At 39.3% G+C, this 23,693-nt stretch overlaps 1 protein-coding gene and 1 non-coding gene across 2 annotated transcripts in view; one reads left to right on the top strand and one right to left on the bottom strand.

Moving 5' to 3' along the window:
* Positions 1–6,037: 6,037 nt before the first annotated feature.
* PIWIL4 (piwi like RNA-mediated gene silencing 4) overlaps positions 6,038–23,693 on the bottom strand; it is a 43,108-nt gene continuing 25,452 nt past the window's right edge. Inside the window, exons 11-20 of the mRNA XM_054592628.1 lie at positions 21,780–21,891; positions 19,131–19,315; positions 16,781–16,853; positions 13,119–13,319; positions 12,057–12,160; positions 10,475–10,545; positions 8,896–9,049; positions 7,113–7,238; positions 6,855–7,002; positions 6,038–6,154 (exon numbers count right to left, since the gene is read on the bottom strand). Coding sequence (XP_054448603.1) covers positions 6,038–6,154; positions 6,855–7,002; positions 7,113–7,238; positions 8,896–9,049; positions 10,475–10,545; positions 12,057–12,160; positions 13,119–13,319; positions 16,781–16,853; positions 19,131–19,315; positions 21,780–21,891 — 1,291 coding nt within the window. The remainder of the gene's footprint in view (positions 6,155–6,854; positions 7,003–7,112; positions 7,239–8,895; positions 9,050–10,474; positions 10,546–12,056; positions 12,161–13,118; positions 13,320–16,780; positions 16,854–19,130; positions 19,316–21,779; positions 21,892–23,693) is intronic.
* LOC129086182 (U6 spliceosomal RNA) lies at positions 15,040–15,145 on the top strand. The gene has a single exon (XR_008530786.1). It is a non-coding gene; the product is annotated as a U6 spliceosomal RNA (small nuclear RNA).

The raw sequence follows: 23,693 nt of genomic DNA, 5'->3' as shown, positions 1-23,693 counted from the left end.
TTTTTTCTAATTTAAAAAATTTTCCAATATGATTTTCTTTAAGCCACAAACTTAGAACTGTGTTCATAAATGTATCAATATAGCAATTACCTGGAATTTGTACAGACTTCCATTGTGCCTATTATTAAATCATATTTGCTATTTTTTCAAATAATGTATATAATTTCTAATCATTTTGTCTTTTTGATTAGTTTTTGAGAGACACATGTTAAAGTCACCTCATTTAGTTGTGGGTTAAAGAAATATTCTATAATTCTTTCTGTTTTATTCTTGTATTTCAAAGTTATCCTGATCCATCCTACTCATTTATGATTATTATATCTTCTTGGACTTTTTATTTTGCTTCTTTTATAAATATGTAATAACCCTATTTTCAGCTCTAAATTCTGTTTTGATATCGATATTGTTATTCCAGCTTTATGTTTGATATCAATTCAAAGTATATCTTTTCCTACTTTTTTACTTTAAAACTTTTTATGTTGCTCATTTCAGATGTGCCTTTTATGCAGTCTCACAGTATTCAGTAATAAGTGAAATATTTTTTTCTCTAGCTATATTTTTGAGTGTATATGTTCCATCTTATCTGGTTTTTTCAGTTACCATGTTCTCTTTTCTTTATCTTCTCTTGTCTTTTCTTTTCCTTTATTAAATTGATGGTATACTTTATCCTCTTTTCTTTCTTTCCACTAAGCCAGAGTGATGGATGGAATTTTTATTTTTTTAGAAAATACCCAGATGTGCTTTAACCTTACCTCTTAGTGAAATGTCAAGTTGATATCTCTAACCTCCTTCCTAATGAGAATAGGACTTGAGCACACCCTTGCCCTCATTAAATGCTCTCTCTCATGCTCCCTCCTGCTGTGTTACTGTTTACACCAAGAAGCTCTCAGCACCTCAGGGAGAGCTGATTGGTGCATAGTCTTTAAGAGTCTCCATTCCACCTCCCAGATAAAAGCAAAACCAAAACCTCCTCCATAAAACAACAAGCAGTAGATTACTTATATCTAGAAAAAACAGACACATCACAAAGTCAGGAAATCAAGACAGATCAACTTAAAAAGCAGAAACAAAAAAGAAGGGTCTCACAAATAATGGGAAGACGAAGAAGTACCCCCGACTCGAAGGGAAAGGAGGAATCCCCAGAAAGAGAATTAAATGAAATAGAGGCATGTAAACTATCAGATACTGAGTTCCAAACAACAGTTCTAAGGAAGCTCAATAAGCTCAGTGAGCTCAGAGAGAATTACAAAAAACTACAGGGAAACTACAAGGAACTTACTGCAGACTATATCAGCATGAAAAAGGACATAGAAACTATCAATAAGAGACAAGAGGAAATGAATACAGTTTCCGAATTGAAGAACACAGTAGAAGGAATCAAAAGCACGCTAGATGAAGCCAAGGGTTGAATCAGTGAGATGGAGGACAAGGTAGAAAAAAGCTCCCAGAAAGAGCAAGAAAATGATAAAGGACTCAAAATGAGTGAAGAGGCATTTAAGGAAATGCAGGACAATCTGAAACATAATAATATCTGTATAGTAAGGATACTAGAAGGAGAATAGGATGAGAGGAAGGGATAGAGAACCTGTTTGAAAAAGTAATGATGGAAAACTTCCTTAACTGGAGGAGAGAAAAAGTCACACAAGTCAGGAAGCACAGAGGGTCTCACTCAAGAGGAATCCAAAGAGGCCCACTCCAAGACATATCATAATTAGAATGGTAAATATCAAAGACAAACAGAGAATCCTAAAGGCAGCAAAGGAGAAAGAGGTAGTAATTTATAAGGGAGCCCCAATATGGCTAGCAGCTGACTTCTCAGCAGAAACACTGCAAGCCAGAAGGGAATGGCAAGAAATATTCCAAGTCATAAAAAGCAAAGGCCTGCAATGAAGACTGGTCTACACAGCAAGGCTCTCAATTAAAGTGCAAGGTGAAATAAGGAGGTTCCCTGACAAAAGAAGGGTAAAAGAATACACCTCCATCGAACCAGCATGCAAAGGGACTGCTTTAAGATGAAGAAAAGGAGTCTGTGAAGACCCAATTCCTTTCACAGTTGCCAATACTTGATATTACCAATATTTTTAATACTTCTTAATCTGATTGTGACAATGATGTGTTAATTGTTCCTTTATTATTTGTTGAAACTAAACCTGTTTTTGTATATTTCTTGCCTATTTCTTTTATTTTTTAAAAAAGCTTTAAATGACTTTTTGGTATTCTTTACCCATTTTTTGATTAAATGTTTGTAGAATTCTTTCCCTAAAAAAAACCCCCCAAAAACCCCTCAACCCTTTTTTAGATGTGTTGCAAATACTTTCCTATTCTATTACTTGTCCTTTAACTTTTTCAATATGTATATTACTGTGCAGTCTTAAATGTTTAATACAGTCATATTGTCAATATTTTACTTTATAGCTTCTGGGTTTGAATATTTTACTTCAGGGTAAGAAAAATATTAGTCTGTATTTTCTCCTAAAACTCCTTAGATTCTACATACTGATTTTTAACTCATCTGAATATTTCTTGTATAATGTGTGAAATAGGTCTCTATATTTGTTTTATTTCAAGTAATAGTGGTCCATGCACCTTATTTGTTGAATAAGCCTTATTTTACCCATTGATTTGAAATATCAACTTAATCATATATTACATTGTTAAATATATACATTTGTCTCTAGAATGTTCATTGTATTTCATTGATCTACTTGATTATTTCTGTGCTGGTGTCATGTTGGTTTAATTGCTGAGACTTCATAATTTTAATTTTTTAATATTTTATAATTAACTTTGACATTTAAAAAAATTAATAAAGTCAATCTGCACTTAAGAAAGAAAAAGAGAAAGAAGGAAAGAAAAAAAGAAAGAGATAGATAGATAGATAGATAGATAGATAGATAGATAGATAGAACTCCTACCTTTTGCGACAACATGGATGGAACTGGAGAATATTAAGCTAAATGAAATAAGCCAGTAGAAGAAAGACAAATAGCATATGATCTCACCTACAAGTGGATTCTATTCAACAAAATAAAGTAACAAACAAAATAAACCACAGGCATGGAAACATGGAGCAGACAGAAATTGACCAGAGGGGATGGAGAGAGGACAATGGTGGAAAGAAGGGGAAGGGACTAGACAAAGAACATGTATGAATGACCCATGGACATGGACAACTGAGTGGGAATTCACTGTGGGAGCGAGGGTTGGAGGAGGGATGAGTGGAGGGGGTAAAGGGGGAAAAGTTGAGACAACTGTAACAGAATAAACGTGATTTACAGATTTTTTTAAAAAATTAAGCTTTCCCTTAAGCAGGATTGTGGAAGAATTCAGAACCTAGCACAGTGCCTAGCACATTACATGCACCCATGAATATTTGTTGACTAAATTATGGCATTTGATTCTTTTCCTTTTGTGAGGTGTAATAATACGTCACTCTTTATTAAAGCCAGATACTTTAGACTTGGTATTTCTAATCCTACAACAACCCTACCATGTGGACATAGTTAGGTGTCTTTATAGGTGAATTGGCTCAGAGAAGTTAAGTAACTTGCCCAAGGTCATGCATAGCTAGGTAGTAAGTGGTTTTTCTGGGATTCAAACCCAGTCCTCCTGTAGACCAGAAGTTCTCAACTCAGGCTAACCATCAGAACCACCTAGCTTCATCTTAGAACTGAATCACTAATCCTGGACCCAGCATCTGGTTTTTTTGTTTGGTTTTTTTTAAGCTTTTAAATGTCTCCTCCAACCCCTTCTCATACTACAGATTGGGTAACTGCGTCTGAGAGAGAGAATCCCACAGCTGAACCAGGGCTCAAATGAAGAGTTTCCTAATCAAGTAATGCCCTCTGGGAGTTTACTTGACTTGGACTCTTCTTCCACTTTCTGTGGCACGACACCCGCAAAGGGGAAGGGCTCTGCTCACAGGCAGTCCTTGTCTGCCCCCTAGTGGGCTAAAGTGAAAAGGAGTACTACTTTGGGCAAAACTTAATAGTTACAGGGTAAAACACTCTCTAGGCTCACTACTGTATTGATCAATCCAAATGCTTCATGTAAATTTATTTAAGCAGGGTCTTAAGTGGTGGTGCTTCGCAGCATCCTCACACTTGGAAGAAGAAAACAATATCATAAAAACAGAAACAGCACCTCTCTGAATTGGTGCAGTGCCTGGCCTCCACTTGCCGTGAGGTCCTCCCTCGCCTAAGAACTCAGGGAGAAAATTCGAAAATCTTACTGTACCTTTTATTAACGCAAGAGAGTCTTGTGGTTCATCTCACAGGTTTTAGAGTCAAACACACCCAAGTACAAATTCTAACTCCACACTTTACGAATCTTAAGAACTTTGATGAGCCACATGGCATCTTTAATCCTCAGTTTCATCTGTAAATTGTCATTCTAGTGCCTTACTCATACACTTGTGAAGATTAAATATGAATGTAAAGGGCTTGGCACTGTGCCTGATGTGTATTAACTCCCCTCCACCTCATGCCCACAAATGATTATCATTATTACTAAAATGGACCACGTTACGAGGCCTGGAAAAAACTCTTAAATGAGAAATGAATGTTTTCACTGCCATCTTATATTATCTCTGCACTGGGGTCTGCTTCTCCTCACCCCTGAGAGAGAACCGCTGGCTCTCCACACTCCCTTTCACTATAGCCTTCCATGTAATCTCTCCCTGTGAAGTGAATCTAGAACTCTGATTTCCTTCATCAAAATAGATTTGCATGTCACCATATTCTCATTCTTGGAGAATCTCATGTGAAAAGGATAAGGAAATGAGAAGAAGCCAGCAAAGGAGACTGAGGATGTGCGACTTATGCAGCGGGAAAGAAACCAGGAGAGCGTGTTATCCTAAAGGCCACAGAGTATCTCAAGTTGAAGGAAACAGTCACTTGGGCCAAATGCTGTAAGAGGCTGGGCAAGACAAGGTCCTAGAAGTGACAATCAAATTCCATAAAGTGGAAGTTCACTGGTGACCTTGACAAAATCAATCTTGATGTGGTGGCTGTGAAACTCTGAGTGAAGCAAGGCATTTGATACATCAAGCACAGACTGCTCTTCAGAGAAAGTCTATAAAGAGAAGTGAAGACCTGGGGGAAAAAATAGTTTCTTTATTAAATGGAAGAAATAAGAACATATTTAGCATGCTGATGGGAATGATCCAGTGTGAGGGGGAGGATGATGATCTGCAAGGGAGAGGGAAGAGGTGCTGGACCAGGATCCTTCAGGGGCGGGGGACCGGGAGGGAGCCTTTAGGATAACACATGTGGAGAACCTTCCACAGAGCAGCGGCAGGGCTTACTTATGAGAACGAGGAGGGGGCAGAGTCTAGGCTCATAGATGCCCTCCGGTGGGTGGATGGAGCGGGAGCCCCCACACAAGTCCTCCCTGGATGGAGTGTCTTCTCAGTGCAGTGGGCAGCCAGGTCATCAATGAGAGTAGTTGTATGAAGTAAAATAAAGTACCATCAAGTGAGCAAGTTTTAGGAATATAACCCAAAGAGGGATGACGATGATGTCTAGTGGGTAAGAATCTTTGCTCAAAACACTTACAATGAGGTTCACATGTAACTTCAGCTGAAACTCAAATAAAAATAAACACAATATGTGATGCTCTAATTTTTTTTTATTTTTTAATAACTATTTAAACCACTCTACAAAATGCTCTATAACACTACTTAAGAAAACTTTTGAAACATTTAGGATGGAAATTAGACCCCATTTTCCTACCCATCAAAACAGCATGCAAATACTTCTTTTCTTAGAAGGTACTTAGCATTGTGGAATTACTAACAGGTGATGGTACATTTTAATTCCATATACCACAGTGATATTTACCACAAGCATGTAACTTTAAAATACAACACACATTTCTTTTGAACCATTTCAGATTAAAGTGTTTTGGTTTGTTTTTTTTTCTCCCAGAAGTTAAAACTAAGCACAATCTCCTCTCCCCAAAGTCTCGAGCTCACAGAGGATTTGTACACCGACCACTCCTGGGCTTCCTCATCCAGTGACGCCGATGGTTCGTGTCATCACAGGTAGAAGAGGGAATTGGCTAACTCCAAACTTGGTTCTTTGTGAATGCTTTGTGCGACGAGGAAGGTCAGCTTGTGCGCATACTGACACGGCGCTGGGATACTGATTAAGCCCTGAGAGGAAAACGTACGGGTGGTAATTAAGAGGATAACTTGTTCTTCAACGTGATTTTTTTCTCCTAAGATTCTTTCCTCCACTAGTTACATATACAATGCAATGTTTGTGAAGAAACAATAACTAGACTCAAACAACAAAGGGCACCCTGCTCACTGGAAACTTATGCTCACTGGGCAGAACAGGGTGGAGCCCAGCCTGGCTTCATGGTGCTGGGCGCTGGGAGCTGTCACACTTAGGACTGATCTATGATTCCTTTGATAGAGCGTTCCAAGGGGCTCAGAACAAATCTTGGACTTGGACTCTGAGAGCAGCTCTTGGCCTCAAACACAGGCACACAGAACAGGGCCAGGCCCACTACCTTCCCACCACACGTCTGAGCTGGCCTCAACTTCCTCATACGCAACATGGGGATAACAATACCCTCATTTCCTCCCAGGTTTGCATAAGATAATGAATGTGTACAACAAAGCCCTCTGGAAATTATAAATACTAATGTATCAATACTGATTGCTATTTCATTTCTAGGACAGACTGGGTTTCTCCCACCGTGGACTCAGGAATCATTCATTCATGCATTCTTCCTCTGTGAAATTCAGGTGTTGTGCCAGCGTCGGGATACAAAGGTAAAAGGATACCAATTTCTGGGTGGGAAGCTTGAGAATCAGTACTCAAGGATCAGTAACAGCTGTCACTCACCGGCCAGTTGTAGTACAAGTGGCACAGTTTGAAGGTAAGTCTCTGCATGTGGTCAGGCTTCAAGCCATTGTCATCGTAGACGACATTATAATAAGTAGGATTCACAGTTCCCCGAGAGGCAGCCTGGCTGACCAAGTAAAAGTCGTACCTTAGGGAAAGATGAAATGAAAGCGAGAAAGAAGGCAAACAAAATAAGGCCAAATCCGAACAACACACAGCAAATGTTTTGTTAAAGACAGGCTTTCTAAGAGCACTTGCCATTCAGGACGCGTGGCTTCTGAATCCACCACAGTGCCAAGTGGTGGGTTCTGTACGGCATGGTTCATTTCCACAAAGAATCGCGGCATGCACTTCTTCCTGACCACAATGACCGACAGTCTGGAGCTTGGAACCAGAAAGACGAAACAATAAGACAGAGAAAACTAAAACCAAACCATGCAGCCTTCTGTCTCTCTGATTTGGTCATTTTGAGGGAATAAGTGAATTAATAAATTCATTAGGAAAACTTTGCAAAAACAAAGAAAATAAAAGTAACGCCCAATTTCTCCTTTCCCAGAATCATATATTATACAATTTTTTAGTTAGGGATTGTCCTCATTTGCTGCAAAAGTGTGGCAGTCATTGGCTCGTTTGTATCATTTAAAGAGGACAGGGAGGAATGGTTGATAGGGCAATGAACTTCAATTAGCAGTTCTAAAAAAGATTTTCCAGAATTACCTGTAGAGATAAGACTTTTTTTCCCATTAGCAATAGTCCCCCTATTTTCACCTTTAGTCTTCCTCTCAATTTCTGAATAGCAAAGGGAGAACCACACGTCCCTCTTACTCCTCAAATCACCACTCCTGCATATGCTCCTAAAAAGATGGATGGATGGATGGATGGGCCAAACATACATTTGGGCCAAATGCTGAATAACCAAGTGTTAAAGTCAGCATTTGATAAAGCCAAGGCCAAATCCAAATATTGGTCCTCATGGAAGAAACCTGTGGGATGCAAAGGTCACTGTGAAATTTCACGTTAAGCATTTTAATTATTTAAAATATATCTCATTTGTTTCCAATATTGAGATTTACAAGTTGATGTCACAGTGCAAGAAAACAAACTCTTTGGCACTGTCGGCCTGCCCTAAATTTCATCTTGTGATTCTGAATAGATACATTCACCTGAGGTCAGTGAGGAGTGAGAGATTTTGGTTCTGACAGTTTGGATGCAGTTGAAAGTGATATTGTCCCCAAGCTAGTATGTTCTCCTTCCTCAGAGTCACTGATGAGGGCCAGACTCAGGTCCTTTGTGGCTCTTGGCTGCCACACTTGGTCAATGGTGGCGATGGTGGCGATGGCAGTGTAACCCTACAGGTGGAGTGCTGCACACTACTTGGAAGCGGATGCTTTCTAAATATTTTAGGATTATCATCCTACCCCATGTTCCAGGTCTAATAATTTTCTTGCATTTGTCACTTGACATAATCAATGTTGTACTGAAAATGTTGTACTGAAACAGGAAGTCTAGAAATGTGACAATGGAGCAAGGTGCCTGGTGTTTAGGATGCACTGATTTCCAGAAGCAGCTCAGGGCTCACAGCGCTCACTCCTCTCAGCACCTGCCGTAGGCCTTAGCTGCACAGCAGTGCCTGTACTTCGGAGGCTCAGCTCTGCGTGTGGATCTGGGTCTTGAATTTGAAGCCATAGCTTGTTTTTTCCCCATGGCACATTAATATGTATGAAGTGTCATCAGCGGCCAGCAGCACTGCAGGCCTGCTGGATCTGTGTCAGCTGCTCTGCCTGGAGGACGTCACCGGCCTCCCTCCAAGTGCCACCACCCCAGGGCCCCGAAGCTCACACCACCTAGGCTATTTCCGTCAGACCATCCCGAGTACCCTCCAATCTAGGGGAAATCAATTTGTCAGATGTGGAAACAGAGAAAAACTTAACTGCAAAAAAAAAAAAAAAAAAAAAAAGATATGCTGCCATAAAGTAATTCTAATAGAGAACGATGAATGTGCTATAATTGTGGATGTGGAGAAAAAACAACAGTTCCATACCTGGTACTTGAACTCCCTTCTGTCACACTGCTCAGCAGCTGTGGAACTTCATATTCAATAAGTGTTTTTAGCTGACCATTCCCTACACCATCACGGTACACAATAATCCGGGCTGGCAAATCATGATTGTACTTGTACCATTTATTGAGTGCTCCTGCAGGATTTGGTGTAAGAAAAGAATGACTTCTCTGATACCAACAAAGAATAAAGTCCCCGTTAAATATCAATGTTTAAATAAGTCTGCTCTTTCAGACCACGGTGAAATAGGGTAGTATCTACCTTGTATTTGTAATAACATAAAAACAGGTAACTTTAAGGAACATTCCTGCATCTTTGCTATTTGCGGAATCATAATGGTTTCTATGTCATAATAGATTCTTAAACTTAGCATATCACTTTAGTATAATTTTAACATTAAGGCAATAAATTAAAATTTAATTCATGCAATAGACATAAAAATTCCCCAAACCAAATACTAATGTAATTTATTCGTGTCTAAATCCTCTCAATAAAAAGAGACTGAGTAATTTTAGGTCATTTTCTTCTCAAATGAGCACAAACATGAACACATAAGAAAGACCTTGACTGTCCGTCTGAAAGCATCTCTTCACATGGACTCACCCAAGTAGATTCCACATATCACTGACAATACAACTTTAAAAACATTTCTACCCACTCTACTAAAAATTACCTAAAAAGCAGAGACCAGACAGTAACTCTTTCCCAAAAGAAACTTTTCATAACCACTAAAAAAGAAAATATATATACATATGCATATATATGTATGTATATGTGTGTGTGTGTGTGTGTGTGTGTATTTATCGCCAGGTTTTGAAGTGAGGAGAAAGTAATAAAATAATATAATAAAGATTTAATGATTCTTTTTGTGTATATGTTATATATTCAATTGTATTAGTTTATGGTCCAGGAAATTCATTTTAGTTTGATAGAAGAAGATCATATATGTAACTCTATTACCAACACATATCACCAAATTCACTTTTTTAGGAAAAAAAAATCTTTATGACCCCATACTTCCCCCCAACCCCCTCACACAAAGGTTTAAAATTGGGAAAACGCAGCTCAGGGGCAGGGGTGGGATTCACAAGCACGCTGCTAAGGAGTGACAGAGCCAGATCTGGGCCAGGTCCCTCTTTCCACCACATGACACTGTGAGGAGAGCGCCCTTCGTCACCTGCTGCTTCCCCATCTTCTGCTCTGCCACACTTTACCGCTGACATCCCTCCTATTTCTACACCTAACACTGCTCTGTCATAATGCTTGTTCCTCTGGGGTAGGTTTCTTTTGGCCTTCCAATGCTCTGCCAGAGCTACTGGCATTTACACACTCTCCCTCCTCCTGGCTTTGTGTTTATCACACACAGGCGACAATAGAAATTCTACAGTCTGACTGTTGGCCTGAGTCAGCACACAGCTTTGGGGACCTCCAAATAGCTGCCGGTTGACTCAGGCAGGCTTGGGGAGTTTGCTTCCTCCGATCTGGTCTCCTACAGACATGTGGACTTTGGATCGGAAGGCAAAGTCCCTAGAGCCCCCACCTTCTGCTATGTTTTTATTACCGGTCATGAACACTTTTAAGCAGTCTGCAACATCAGTGGTTGTCCTCTGAAGGATACAGCGGGAAAACCACCTAAAGTAAGCAAAGAACATAAGTAAAGTTCAACTTCAAAATTTCCACTGTAAACATGCATTAGGGTTAAATTAAGAAATAGACATTCTGAGTAAAAGTCAATGTTGTTCATAATTTTGTATATGCTATGTGTTCATAATTATATTAAAAACTCACCCTCCTCCACAGTGAAATTAATCAAAGAGAGAAACTAAGGCATCGTGCTGACATCAGACACATTGGGGTTCAAATCCTGGCTGGTATACTCATCAGCTACCTGCCTTTGCTATGTAAACCTAAGCTTTGGTTTCCTACCTGTAACAAGGAAATTTATAAGATGGTATGATAGTCACTACCTCGTGCTGTTATTATAAAAATTAAATTAGATAATATATGTAAAGTGCTTAGCATGGTGCTTGACACAATATAAGTAATAGAGGCCTTTATGCTATTATTATAAAGTAATTTATTAGTTTAGCAGATCTTATACTTTCAAAATAATCAAAAATTTTTCCAGCATAAACGTCCACTTCTACTGAAGAGCCTTTTAGACTTACGGTCTTAACATAATTATCTTATTTAGATTTCAGAAGTAAGTTTTCTTGCTAAAATCATTAATTTAAAACTTAGAAAATGAAGATCATGACAGTAGTAAGTATGCTATCAGTATTATTATAGTTCTCTAAATATACGCAAGAACAATGATGCAATTAGCATGCTGCTAACCAGCTGGATGTCCTTTATCTGCTTAATTAAGGAAGTAACACACATAACAGGGATCTCTTTCAACCTGGAATGAAGTCGGAGGCAGGATGCTATTTTTCCTACTTCCCACATTCCCAAATACGTACCCAACCACAACTTTAATGGAACAAATTAAACAGCTTAAGTCTAGGGAGAAGAAATTTTGCCAACAGCTCCTATAGCCTCAAAACATTGTATAGTGACAAATATTGAAACAATTCTAAGAACTACAATTTAATAGGAACTAGGAATTCATATTTAATGTGTTATCCCTAATTCTGCCTATGTTTCTAATAGCTGTGTGAACAACCACCATATTAAGTATCTGTGAGCATTAAGAATGATAAAATAATTGCAAGCACGTATTGAGCATTTACAGGGAGTAAGTGGCAGATTAGGATACAAATCCAGGCAATCTGATTCTCAACTGCTTGACAGAATGTATGTAAAGTTCCTAGTACAATGCCTAATTGAGTGCAGATGTTCAGAAAATAAATGTACAAGAATTTCTACATGGCCATCATTTTAGGAATATGACTGGCACATAAGCAATTGTTTGTCCTAATGTATGTATAAAAATAGTTTTTTAATGAGGCTATGTATTACCCCAACATTATCAATCACATTTATATATGTAAGTATAATTTACGACCAGAAGTATTCATTAGTACTCATTATTTTAAAAATGAATAAAGAATACAAACTATTCCTTGCTGTATAGTCTTTAATTAAACTACAACTAATAGTACAGATAGTGGAAGAACAGGTCAGGGTAATTTTAAAAGTACCTGGTGATTCTGGGGTTAATATTGGCCACGAATCCAACCACCACCATTCCCTTGTTGAAAGCATCTTTACAGACATCAATGCCAACTACCATCAGGGACTTTAACTGTAAAATTAAATTTTTCATGATTTAATGGGATGAGGCATTATTTCCCCAATGACTTAATACAAAATTTTTATAAAATTATCCCTAGTTATTTAATTATTCAAGTTAAGCTATGTGCCAGGGGGTCAAGGGGGTCAAGGTAAGGCAGATTATTAAACCAGAAGCCGAAGAGACTGACAGATGAAGGGAAGGATACGGGTCACACTTTGCCTCAGAGACTCACTATAGTCCAAAACAGCAACCCTCCTGTGTGGAGGAGGCTAAGGGCCATCGAGTGGTTCAAAAGATTCTGAGAAAGTGGTTAGTCCATTTTTCCCCTGCCTCTGAGATCAAGGAATCTGAAAAGGAATTCCATTCCTCTTTCTTCAGATCTCTAAGGAATCCTCACCTGGCTCTCCACCTCCAGGGGGCAGCTGGGGGTCACCCCACGGACCCTGCTCCTGGAAACCTAAGGGAATGGGCAGCGGTCCCTTATTTCTCATCTCCTCACTTCCTCCCACAGTTGCCATGATTCAGGAAAGAGAAGAGTATTTCCTTAGTTTCCAGCACATTTGGGAGGCTGAGCTCACAGGCTCTGCCAGTTCCTCAAGGTCTGGGAGGCCCATCCAGGGAGCAAGACTACTCTGAGAGTCAGAGCCTTGTGAGATCAGGTAAAGGCAGAGGCCATGGAACAGATTTCAAATAGCCACCAGGAGCCTCCACACCAAGCCCCTCCAAGTCTATGCCAAACTAGATTCTCTTTCATGAAGTACTCTGTTACCAGCTTAGCCGGAGCTCCCTGAGGGCAGGGCCGTGCTCCACCTTTGCACACCTTCCTGGTGCCAAAACAAAGCAAAGAGGCTCAACAAGCCAAACAAATGCTTCTGGGATCATGCAAAAATATCTCCTGCTTTGAGTTAACTTTGACAATGAATTAACTGATGGATTACTAAAAGGAAAAGAGTGACAGGCTCCTCACAGGAATCTCGACAGCCCACAGCTCGCCTCCGAGTTTACAGGCCATCTGCATGGCGATCTTGGTGGCAATGCTCATCACCATTCCCTGCTTGCTCAGGGTGCGGACAAGCACACACTGGCTCGGGACGGGGCGGTCGGAGCTCAAGTATTTTTTAATGGACTCATAATAGCTCTGCTGATTGGAAGGCAGAATACACATTACCTAAAAACAAAACAAACAACACAAAAGTCAATTTACTTCTGCTTAGAAGTAGCTTTTTAAAGAGAAATGAATATATGGATTCTCCAAACATCTTTTGTCCTTAAGTTGTCACGAAGCAAATTTGAGCAGGCCTACAGGTCTTTACACTTCAACAATTCATCAAGGCCTTCTCATCAGCCACCCACTCCTCCAAGCCCTGCTCCAGTCTTACCTGTCACTTACCCTTGGCTTTCCCTTCCCGTTCATCTCTCTACGGATTTGATTCTGTTAGCAGCCTCGAGTTCCCTCCCAGCCTGGCTCTGCCTCCAGCTACCTCCCCATTTTGGCGATGGCCCTCTCCTATGGCTCTCCAGCTCTCATCCCCTCCTCCTTCCAGCTTTACCCACAGAGAAGAATCGGCTTACACCGTGGTCTTTTTCCCATTAGGCCCTGAACGACCAAAATAGAAGAAACAAAAACAACAACCAATTTTTTGGTTTCTGGTACTTGAAAGGAAGGATGTGGGAGGCAAGAAAATAAGAAGAAATAAACTTCAGGCTCCCTGGTATTTTTTAATTCGTCCCATCTCTGTCACTGCCCCTACTTCTTGTCAGGAATCTCCCTCACAGAAGGCTCTCCCCTGGACTACCTCCATCTCCTTCCTATCTTCTATTCTCTATCTTCAAAAACCCCTCAATTATAGAAAAGAAAGACACTGTCGTGATTAGCAAAAGAAAACAAATGACGTGATTTTTTTTTCACCTACAGATCTGTTCAAAATCATAATGTCAAGGGCTAAAATTATTTACACTTATATTATATAAAGTAGGAAAAAGTATTTTTAAATTGTCAGCACAATTCTCTTAGGAGCCTTCCTTCTTTCCTTCCTTCCACCCTGTGAGTCTGGGGCCAAGCAAGCTAAGTGGTAGAACAAGGCAGTAGCCCAAGGGGCCCAGGGCCAAAAGGAGGTGGAAGCCAAGTGAGACTGATCACACATCAGGGCTGGAGAAGTAAGCAGATATTTGGCAAATAATAGCAGCCACGTTTCTCAGTTTGAGAGAGGGAGAGGTACAAATTTGGAAAGAGAGAATGTTTTCCTGTGGTATTGAATTGGAACTGGAAGTGTGGACATGTTTTTAATATATACAGAAGTACATATAGTAATAAAATAGGTGTAGTTGTGCATAATATATATGTAGGTACATACACGTAGACACAAACATACATATATTTGCCCTTGCTTCGCCCACTGAGAAAGCCTGGGACAGCGACACTCCAGGAGCAAATGAGCACATCCAATGCTCAGACCCTGGTTTCCAAATACTGTTCTTTACCCAGAGGAATTAGGGCTCATTAGAGAACCTTCTGATTCCAGAGCTGGGCAGCAAAACTTCAGGATTAACCTGAAATATCTTATTGTGCCAGACAGTAAGGATGTGTTCCAAGAAAAATGGGGAAATGTCAAGAACGCCCAGACGCCAACCTGGATGGGGCTCTTACTGGAAAACTCAGGGACAATTTGAGCATCAAAATAAACAACAGTAGCAATGGACTATAAGTTAGTGAATTCAATAGGAACTCATACTGATATAAATAGATGAATGAAGAAATGGAGAGAAAAGAAAGTTTTTCTTTATAATGTAATGCCACCTAATAAAGGTAGAAGGAAGTATGGAATTAGAAAGCCACCATGGGGCAACCATCAGCATAGTAACAGATTCAGACAAGAATCAGCAAGGGAGCGCTTGCTTCGGCAGCACATTTCCTGAAACTGGACGATACAGAGAAGATCACTACCGCCCCTGCACAAGGACAACACAGAAATCTGTGAAATGTTTCACATGTTTAAACATATGTATTTATAACACACACAAAAAAGAATTACCAGTGGATTCTAAAACTAGTGCATAGAAGTTTGATGAGGAACAGATATTTACAAATTACAAAGTACCTCCCTACTTAAAAAAATATTAATTACAAAAAGAGTGACTTGACAGTGGAAAAACTTGACCAATACCGTCTTAATCAGTGGGGAACCCTGGCAGGATGCAGTAGAAACAAAGAATCATACTCCTGCCAAAAGTGCATAACCTGAATTTAATCAAAAGGAAACATCAGACAAATCCAAACTGAGGAACATTATATACATAACTGATCTATACTCTTCAAAATTAGGTCATCAAAGGTGAAGAAAAGCTATGGAACTGTTCCAGATTGTACATAAGACTAAAGAGAGGGAACAACTAAGTGCAACACATTAGATCCTTTTACCAGAGAGGACATTTTTGAGATAAATGGAGAAATGTTCATAGAGTCTGTGGATTAGCCAGGCATATTGTTTCTTGATTTTGATGGCTGTCCTATGATTCTGCAACAGAATGACCTTGTTTGTAGGGAATATGCACTAATGTATCCAAGGGTAATGGACCATCATGTCTGTAACTTAATCTCAAATGGTTTTGGGAAAAAAATAGATATAGGTATATAGGACAGTTGATGATTGATAAAGAAAAATAAATAGAAAATGATAAATCAAGTATGATAAACTGTCAACAATTGGGGAATCTGGGTGAAGAGTATATGGGAGTTTTTTGTACTAGCGACTTTTCTGTACGTTTGATTTTTTAAATAACAACATAAATGCTCTTAGTGTGAGAATGCCCTTTGTTTGATACCACATCCTCATGGACCATTTCTGTGTGTGTTTGGCGAAAAGAGCTACACCGCTCTGCATGAGATATGAGTAGGAATGTTGGGAGCTGGGATGAATGAGCTAGGGAGGTAAGACCAGGAAACGGGGCAGGGAAAGCGCTGTGATACAGTGCAAGGCTGAGACCTCGGGGAAGGGCACATCCTTCCAAGAAATAGGAATGGTTGAGATATTTTTAAGAACAGGGATGTCCATTTTAACTTGTCTGTAATGTTAAAATGTGAGGTCATTATCCCTTGGTGCCAACCCCTCTGCAAAGTCAGCCCCACACCACACACACAACTACTTTGGAAAATGAGTCCATTGTGGAAATCCCACAGCGTGACACAACGCAGGAGGAAATGGCACTCACAAAAGATGCAACACACCCAGGAGGGCAAGAATTCAGAGGAAGCAGCAACACGGGGTCATAGGTGATGTGGAAAAACCTAGGTGACATGGAATACAGAGGCTCCAACATTTATGGGAAAAGATGGGAGTTAATTTATCTTAAATATTAAGTGAAAGATGACTCCCCCATAAGTGGAAAATTATGTAGACATCCCAGAGGCTGATAGAGGGTAACAACAAGAATTTTTAAGTTAACATTATAAATATGAAAGAGAAATAAAATATTGATAAAATACTAAGATTAATACTTTCTTGGGTGCTTGGGGAAATGCACAGGAATTTGTAAACATATGGGAGATTATGTTCACATTTTTTCAAGACTGTTAGATATAACAAAAAATAAAAATTATACATCAAAACACAAAAATGATCCTATACTTACCAACTGAACATCAGGATCAACATATCTCCGTATAGCGCTAAGAAATGCAGCCGGATTTTCTTGTACTCTTATGCTACATAAAAAGATTAATATTGAAGACATAAAAATTCCTCTCTTAGTAGCACATAATCATATGGAGTTAAAATAATACAAATACAAAATACAGACTAGCAATTGGAGAAAAAAATTATTAGAGAAAAGTTACAACCTTTTGAGTCTAAAATTGTTTGTTTCTTCCACTACAAGATATGCCAGAAATATTTAATAATCATTTATATTAGCTTATCAATAGTTTGGTGGAAAATAAAATTTTCAGAATTGTATGGAATCCCTACAATTAATAACTCTGCTGCTCAAAATGAGGTTGAAAATAAACTTTTGAATATCGTGTCTGAAACAGGATTCAAATTAAATTGGGATTAAGATTTCTCAAATACTGAACCTCCATAAGAACTTTAAAGTGAGTGTTTCAAAAATCATCACATTAATGAGAACACGATATTTAGCTAATCTTGAATCTGTATGATTTGGACTAAAAGGTTTTCTTTTCCTCCATGACAGTTTGTTTGGAGCCTGGAATATTTAGCCTTCGTCAATCAGTCAGCAAGTACTTATCAATGATCAGTTCTGTGCTTACAGTAAGTTATGGGACAGGCTACAGAAATGATTCCCACACAGAGGAACTTATAGATCACTTTATGTAGGATCAGCCTCTCTCCCTGTGTATGATTGGACTGTCCCAATGCCCAGTGACCTTTTAGAACTTGCCCACTAGGGGGCAGGACGACTGTCTCCTACTTGCTGATTACAACTGAGCTGTGGGAATGAATGGCTTAACAGGTCTTAAAACAACTCAATACTTCTGATTTTTCCAGTTCAATCTCTTGAATCAGACTTAACCACCATCTTACTGTCCATTCCTTCTAAAGTCACCTGGCAAACGCTTCAGACGCATATAAACCTAACGGGTAAATGGATACTTCATGAGGGGAAAAAGGATGGGATAAAAATACGGACTTTCAAATGAAACAGGCTAGCAAGAGAACACAAACGCGAGACTGCTCATGGAATTGGTATGCAAAAGTTGCCAGCCAAGGGTCTGCTGGCTCTGGTTTCTTACATTAATCCTTTCCTGCTTTATTAATTAGCTCATGGTTTAAAAGAAATTAGAGCAGGTGAAACTCAAACCAGGTAATCTGTTAAAAAATTTGATAAAAGGAGAATTTTAAACTACAGTATAAAATGAGACTGGGGGATATCTGTGGTTTTCAACAATGCATGCCCTGATGATATAACTAATTAGCAACCATGTGTTTAAAGAATAATTTCCCACCCTGCCAGTGAGGACATCTGCATCTCTACCATAACAAAGAAAAAGAGGTGTCTATTGCTCCTTACTAAGCATATCAAGCGCAATAAAATGAGACATGACCAACTTTATCACTTTTCTAAAGCAAACCATATTCAGTTTGGAGTGTGCTTGTGTGTGTATATGGATCCCTTACTAAACTGAAAGTAACTTACTTATCTTTCTCATCACTCCAAACAGGCATAGTATCTAACATATAGCAGATACTCAATAAGTGTTCAAAAACTAAATGAATAGCCTTGGTTTTATCAGAAAACTATCGAAATAACTAATTTTATTTATTTTAATTTTAAAGATTTAATTTATTTTTAGAGAGAGGGGAAGGGAGGGAGACAGAGAAGGAGCGAAACATCAATGTGTGGTTGCTTCTCACACGCCCCCCTACTGGGGTCCTGGCCTGCAAGCCAGGCATGTGCTCTGCCTGGGAATTGAACTAGCAACCCTTTGGTTTGCAGGTTAGTGCTCAGTCCACTGAGCCATGCCAGCCATGGCTAAAGGACTAATTTTATTCTATAGTAACAGAATCAGAAAAGCTTATTTCAGATCTGTTTTTACATTTCATATTAATGCCTAAAATTTATTAAGTGAGTCAGGAAGTGCAACTTTATTTTTTTAATGTCCTATTTGCTGTTAAGTTTTATAAAAAACTAATATGAAAGAGTTAAAGAAAAAAGTTGAGAAGGTAATATATGGATTTATACCTGAACTAGTACTGAAAAAACTTCAAGGTAATGAGACTATTGCCTAAAAAACTGGAGAAAAAGAGTTTTACAAAGACTAACATAAAATATATTTTAACTGTATAAAAATTTTATCATTGCGAAAGTGTATTTACTTATAACTATTTTCTTGGCACTGTGTATTCGGAAACTTTACTGAGATAGGAAAGCTTTTATAGCTACATCAGCCCTTATTTCCTAGTTTCTAAACAAACCAAATTAATAAATTTAAAGGTTGGGATGATTTTCAGTGTATTCTCACATTTTGGGGTAGTCCACATTAAATCCCATAGAACTTCCAACTCTTCTTAAGCAGCTCAGAAAGGTCTCAGTCACATTTTCAGCTCTGTTGCTGCATACGATCAACCATTTATTCAGAGAAATTGCACTTAGAATCTTGCAAGTTCGAATGTCCTTGGACCAATCAGCAGCAGACACTGGTTGACACTGAGAAAAATGATGATCATGACAGGGCTGAACACATTTATCCAGGAAGAATTAAATAAAGACAGTGCAAAGAGGGTCCACATTTGTCATAAGAGAACTACATAGAACTCCTTGCTACTCAAAGCACCGATACAGGCACTGCACATTTGAGCAGAACGTATGCGCTTCCCAGGAGTGCAGGCATCTGAGCATCCTCCCAGGAGGGCCACTCCATGGCTGCAGAGCCTTAGATGAGTCACTTCACTTCACAGGCCTCCACTAGGTGCAAAAGAAAAAAAAAAAAGGGTCTGCTTCAAAGACCTCTAGGTTCCCTTTCAGCTCTAGGAATCTCTGGCCTTTACTGTGAATGGCTCAGGCAAGTGCACTGTCCAGGTTGGTGTCTTTAATCCAGGCTAGATCTAGATAGCTCAGATAGAAAATGCGGATTACTGATACTCCAGGTCCTCATACTAAAACTAACAAACCCTACAGGGCAGTTAAGAATATATTTATGCAAGGAACAACCACACCAGGAGCAAAGGTGAGGATGGGATGCAAGCTCCTTGCCCACTCTTGGAAGGTTCCCCAGGTGACCAGGAAGAACAAGCTCCTTGCACTGAAGAAGGGAGACTTTAGACTGGTCACACTGGTCACTAGCCTTCGGCTTATATCCATGGACTGGAAGTGAATAGAAACGTCCTTGGTATGGAGCTGGGAAGAGTCACTGCTAGAATTTAAAAGAAACATACTATAATCTAATCCCTTGCTACTCAAAGTGTTATCTGAGAGCAGCACGGCTCTCTCCTGAGAGCTTGTCAGAAATTCAGAGTCCAGGGTCCCATCCCAGACCCACTGAATCAGAACCTGCATATTAATAAGGTGATTCATCTGCACATGAATGTTTAAGAAGCTTCGTAATCCCCTTGTTTTACAGACCCCAAAGCTGTGGCTGAGAGAGGTAATGGAGCCAGCTGGTGGCAGTGACAGGTTTCGAAAGCTGGTCTCTTGACATTGCAACCAGAGCACTTTCCACCAAGCACTCTGACTTCCAACCACCTGTCATCCTCATGAAGCCTTTCCATTAGGGGGCTGGGTGCGGACTCCGCTCCAGGAAGAGACCTTAGCCTGAGAATGGAGGGGAAGGGTTAGCCCCTCCACAGACGGTTCTGTCTGGAGCCAAGACTTATTATTCCTTTCCTTTACAGCCAGTATGAGGAGAGACACCCTCTCACCTACACTCCTCCCTGTTACGGGCTGGCATAAGACCCAGGACAAATGCCCATAGCCCACTCTGAGGTCCGTGAACCTTTAGTTTACTCATTTCCTAGAACCTGATCTCAGAAAAGCAGAACGGGTCAAGAAGCTGATGACCCAGACACCTCTAGCCATCTACCGCCCCTTCTAGGAAGCAGGTTCTTCCATTTTATGTTCCTTCTATGGCGACTTGTTTCCATGCCAAAAAATGCAAAAGAAAAAAAATAGCTGACAAATAGGACTCACGGAGATGATGAGACAGGTCATTTTAAATATTTAAATCCCGCTTTATATGTGGAATTAAAATTGAGTTTTCTTTACTAGTTCCTGACCAACATCCTAATGGAGGCCTACATTTTAGTACTTTACAAAACTGTTTGGTTTGGTTTGGTTTCTTAAAGTAGTTTTTTTCAGCTTCTCTAATAAGGTTTTGGTAATTCAGAATAGATTATCAAAAAGAAATGATGGAAAAAAAATCCCCCATCTGCCAACACAAACCATTTGTTGTTCAGTTACATTAGTTTATATATGTCAGTTTATTATAACAAATAGGGCAAGAAGAGAGCCTTTAAAATGAAATAAAGTATAACTGATTTTAAAGTGGAAAAAAATGGGAAAAGTAGAAAGGTAATGCACAATTTTGCATAAAGCAGATTCATTTCTTCAACTGAAGCCCTAGGGAAGCAATGATTGGTCTCTTCAAGTTTCAGAACATTGCTCTCCCTAAATGCAAAGGCTGGAGACGAGATCCGTGCACATTTCTTCATGTTTATGCCAAATGAGCAGCATTTTACTTTGGGATAAACAACTATGGTATCAATAAACATAATTTATTAAAATTAAGCTTCACCAACTAGCAGAATTTTCCCAGGTACTATTAATTTTTTGTGTGTGCATGACATACAAGTACTACAATACTCAATAACAGGTGGGCATGTTTCAATTACAATGGCTTGAAACACCATTTTTTAATTTGTCTTTAAATATGATACCACATCACCCTGACTGACCTAAATCATGTGGTCGGGGTGCCACTAAGCCCATGCAAAGACACTGAAATTACAAAGGAAAAGAGAGAGGACCTCAAGGTTTAGGACAAAGGGAGCACATGAACATGCTCACAGAAAAACCAAATGAATATTACAAGCCCATTTAGTCACTCTGGCTTATGACCGAACTTACGCACAGTCAAGCAATTACTGTTAAATAAAAATAAAATCACAACACTTACTATGTGGTCTTGCATTAATATTTTTTCTGAAGGCACAACCCGACCAGTCAGTGTCATCTGGCATCCAAAATGCAGCCCCCAGGTCTCCAGCTCAAAACGAGCATCCTTGTTTCTGTTGATAGAGTTGAGTTTTAAGTTATTGAACTGCACCCTTTCTAAAGAATTTAATCATTAGAAACAATTATAACTTACTGAATTATTCAGAGACTGACTTTTTTTTTTTTTTTTTTTTAGGATTCCTGACTCCTATTTCTACTTATTCAATTTTTTTCTCCTACTCAAAAGAATTATGGGATGGTGGTGCCCATCTGGGACATGCAGGGATGGAAAAGGCTTGCGGGTGGCACTCTGGTTAGCGAAATGGGCCTTTGAGCCGGACAGACCAGGGTGTAACTCCTAGTGCTGACATTTATTAATATGCGACCTTGGTCACCGTCTTAAAACTTTGAGCCGGACAGATGAGGGTGTAACTCCTAGTGCTGACATTTATTAATATGCGACCTTGGTCAAAGTCTTAAAACTTTTTGATCTGTGGTTTTCTTACTGGCAAAATGTATGCACAATAAAACTAACTACTTCATAAGGCTGATATGAAGATTAAATACGGCAATACATGGCAAGGGCTATGACAGTGCCTGGCAGATGCTATGGGCTCAATAAATGTAACATATTATTCCTGATAATAAACTTAATAAAGAGATATTGTGGAGTCTCTGGATGTGGAGATGTCTTCTGGGAATAACTGAATTTCTGGACTGAGAGTAGACAGAGGATGATATAGGAAGTGAACATAGAACCTTATGCTTCAGAAGATTCGTAGGATAGACAGGACAGTGGGAAACCTAAGAGAATACTAGTATCAGTAATAATAACCACTTCATATTTGCATCATACTTTGGTTTATAACTTAATAAGCTTTAACCATAGTTTATGTATTACCTCTTTGGATTATGATATATATGGTCATCTCTATCAGCTGTAAGCTCCCCGAGGAGAGCAATCATACTGATTTTGGGCCCTGGCATGCATTGTACAATAGCTGGTACATAGTAAGCCAGACACTTACAAAAAAGACTGATGTGATTCACGCTTTTATTTACCTATAAAAGCTTCCCCTCTCCCTTTAGGGAAGCTCAAACCTCTCTGCCACTGACTCTCCATAATGACTCATTATTTCCATCTATTCATGTTATGTCTAGTCTAGTCATAATGAATACTTTAAATTGATTATTTCATTATTTGGCCTCAGGTACTATCTGTCCAAGATGAGATGGATGGGGTGGTCACTGGTCAGGACGCTGGGCTGAAATAAACGGGATTACTGGGAGGTGGCAGGGAGATATGTCAGGAAGATTAATCCATAAAGGAAAAGAACCAGGAATAAGTAGGAATACGTTATTCTCAAGTAGGAATAGTCTGGGGGATGTCCAGGAAAAATGACATATAGAGTAACCATAAAACAGAAAAGTATGAAACCACGAGCATTATAATACAGATGCACCTTTATCCTATAGAAACGGTAAAAAGAAAGCAAGTTACAAAACATGATGCAGAGGCCCTGGCCAGTAACTCAGTTGGTTAGAGCGTCATCCCTGATACACCAGGGTTGCAGGTTTGATCCCAGGTCAGGGCACATAAAAAAAGCAGTAAATGAGTGCATAAATAAGCGGAACAACGAATCTCAATACCTCTCTCTCTCCTCCACCCCACCCCGTGCACCCCCCCACTTTACCCTCTTCCTCCCTGTCTCCCTCTCTAAAATCAATAAAAGTTATTTTTAAAAAACATGATGTACAATGCTATGTAATTTTCCTAAAAACAACATGATTATATGCATTTGAAAATATATGAAAGAATATACATCATTCATTCAATTATGATTCATTCATTTATTAAACAAATTTTACAGGTTAC

This window comes from Pteronotus mesoamericanus, unplaced genomic scaffold (genome assembly GCF_021234165.1).
Source record: "Pteronotus mesoamericanus isolate MK-2021 breed Mesoamerican mustached bat unplaced genomic scaffold, CSHL_Meso_final scaffold_36, whole genome shotgun sequence".
Classification (NCBI taxonomy): domain Eukaryota; kingdom Metazoa; phylum Chordata; class Mammalia; order Chiroptera; family Mormoopidae; genus Pteronotus; species Pteronotus mesoamericanus.
Note: the sequence above shows the minus strand (reverse complement) of the source record. Positions and strands in the feature narration are given on the sequence as shown.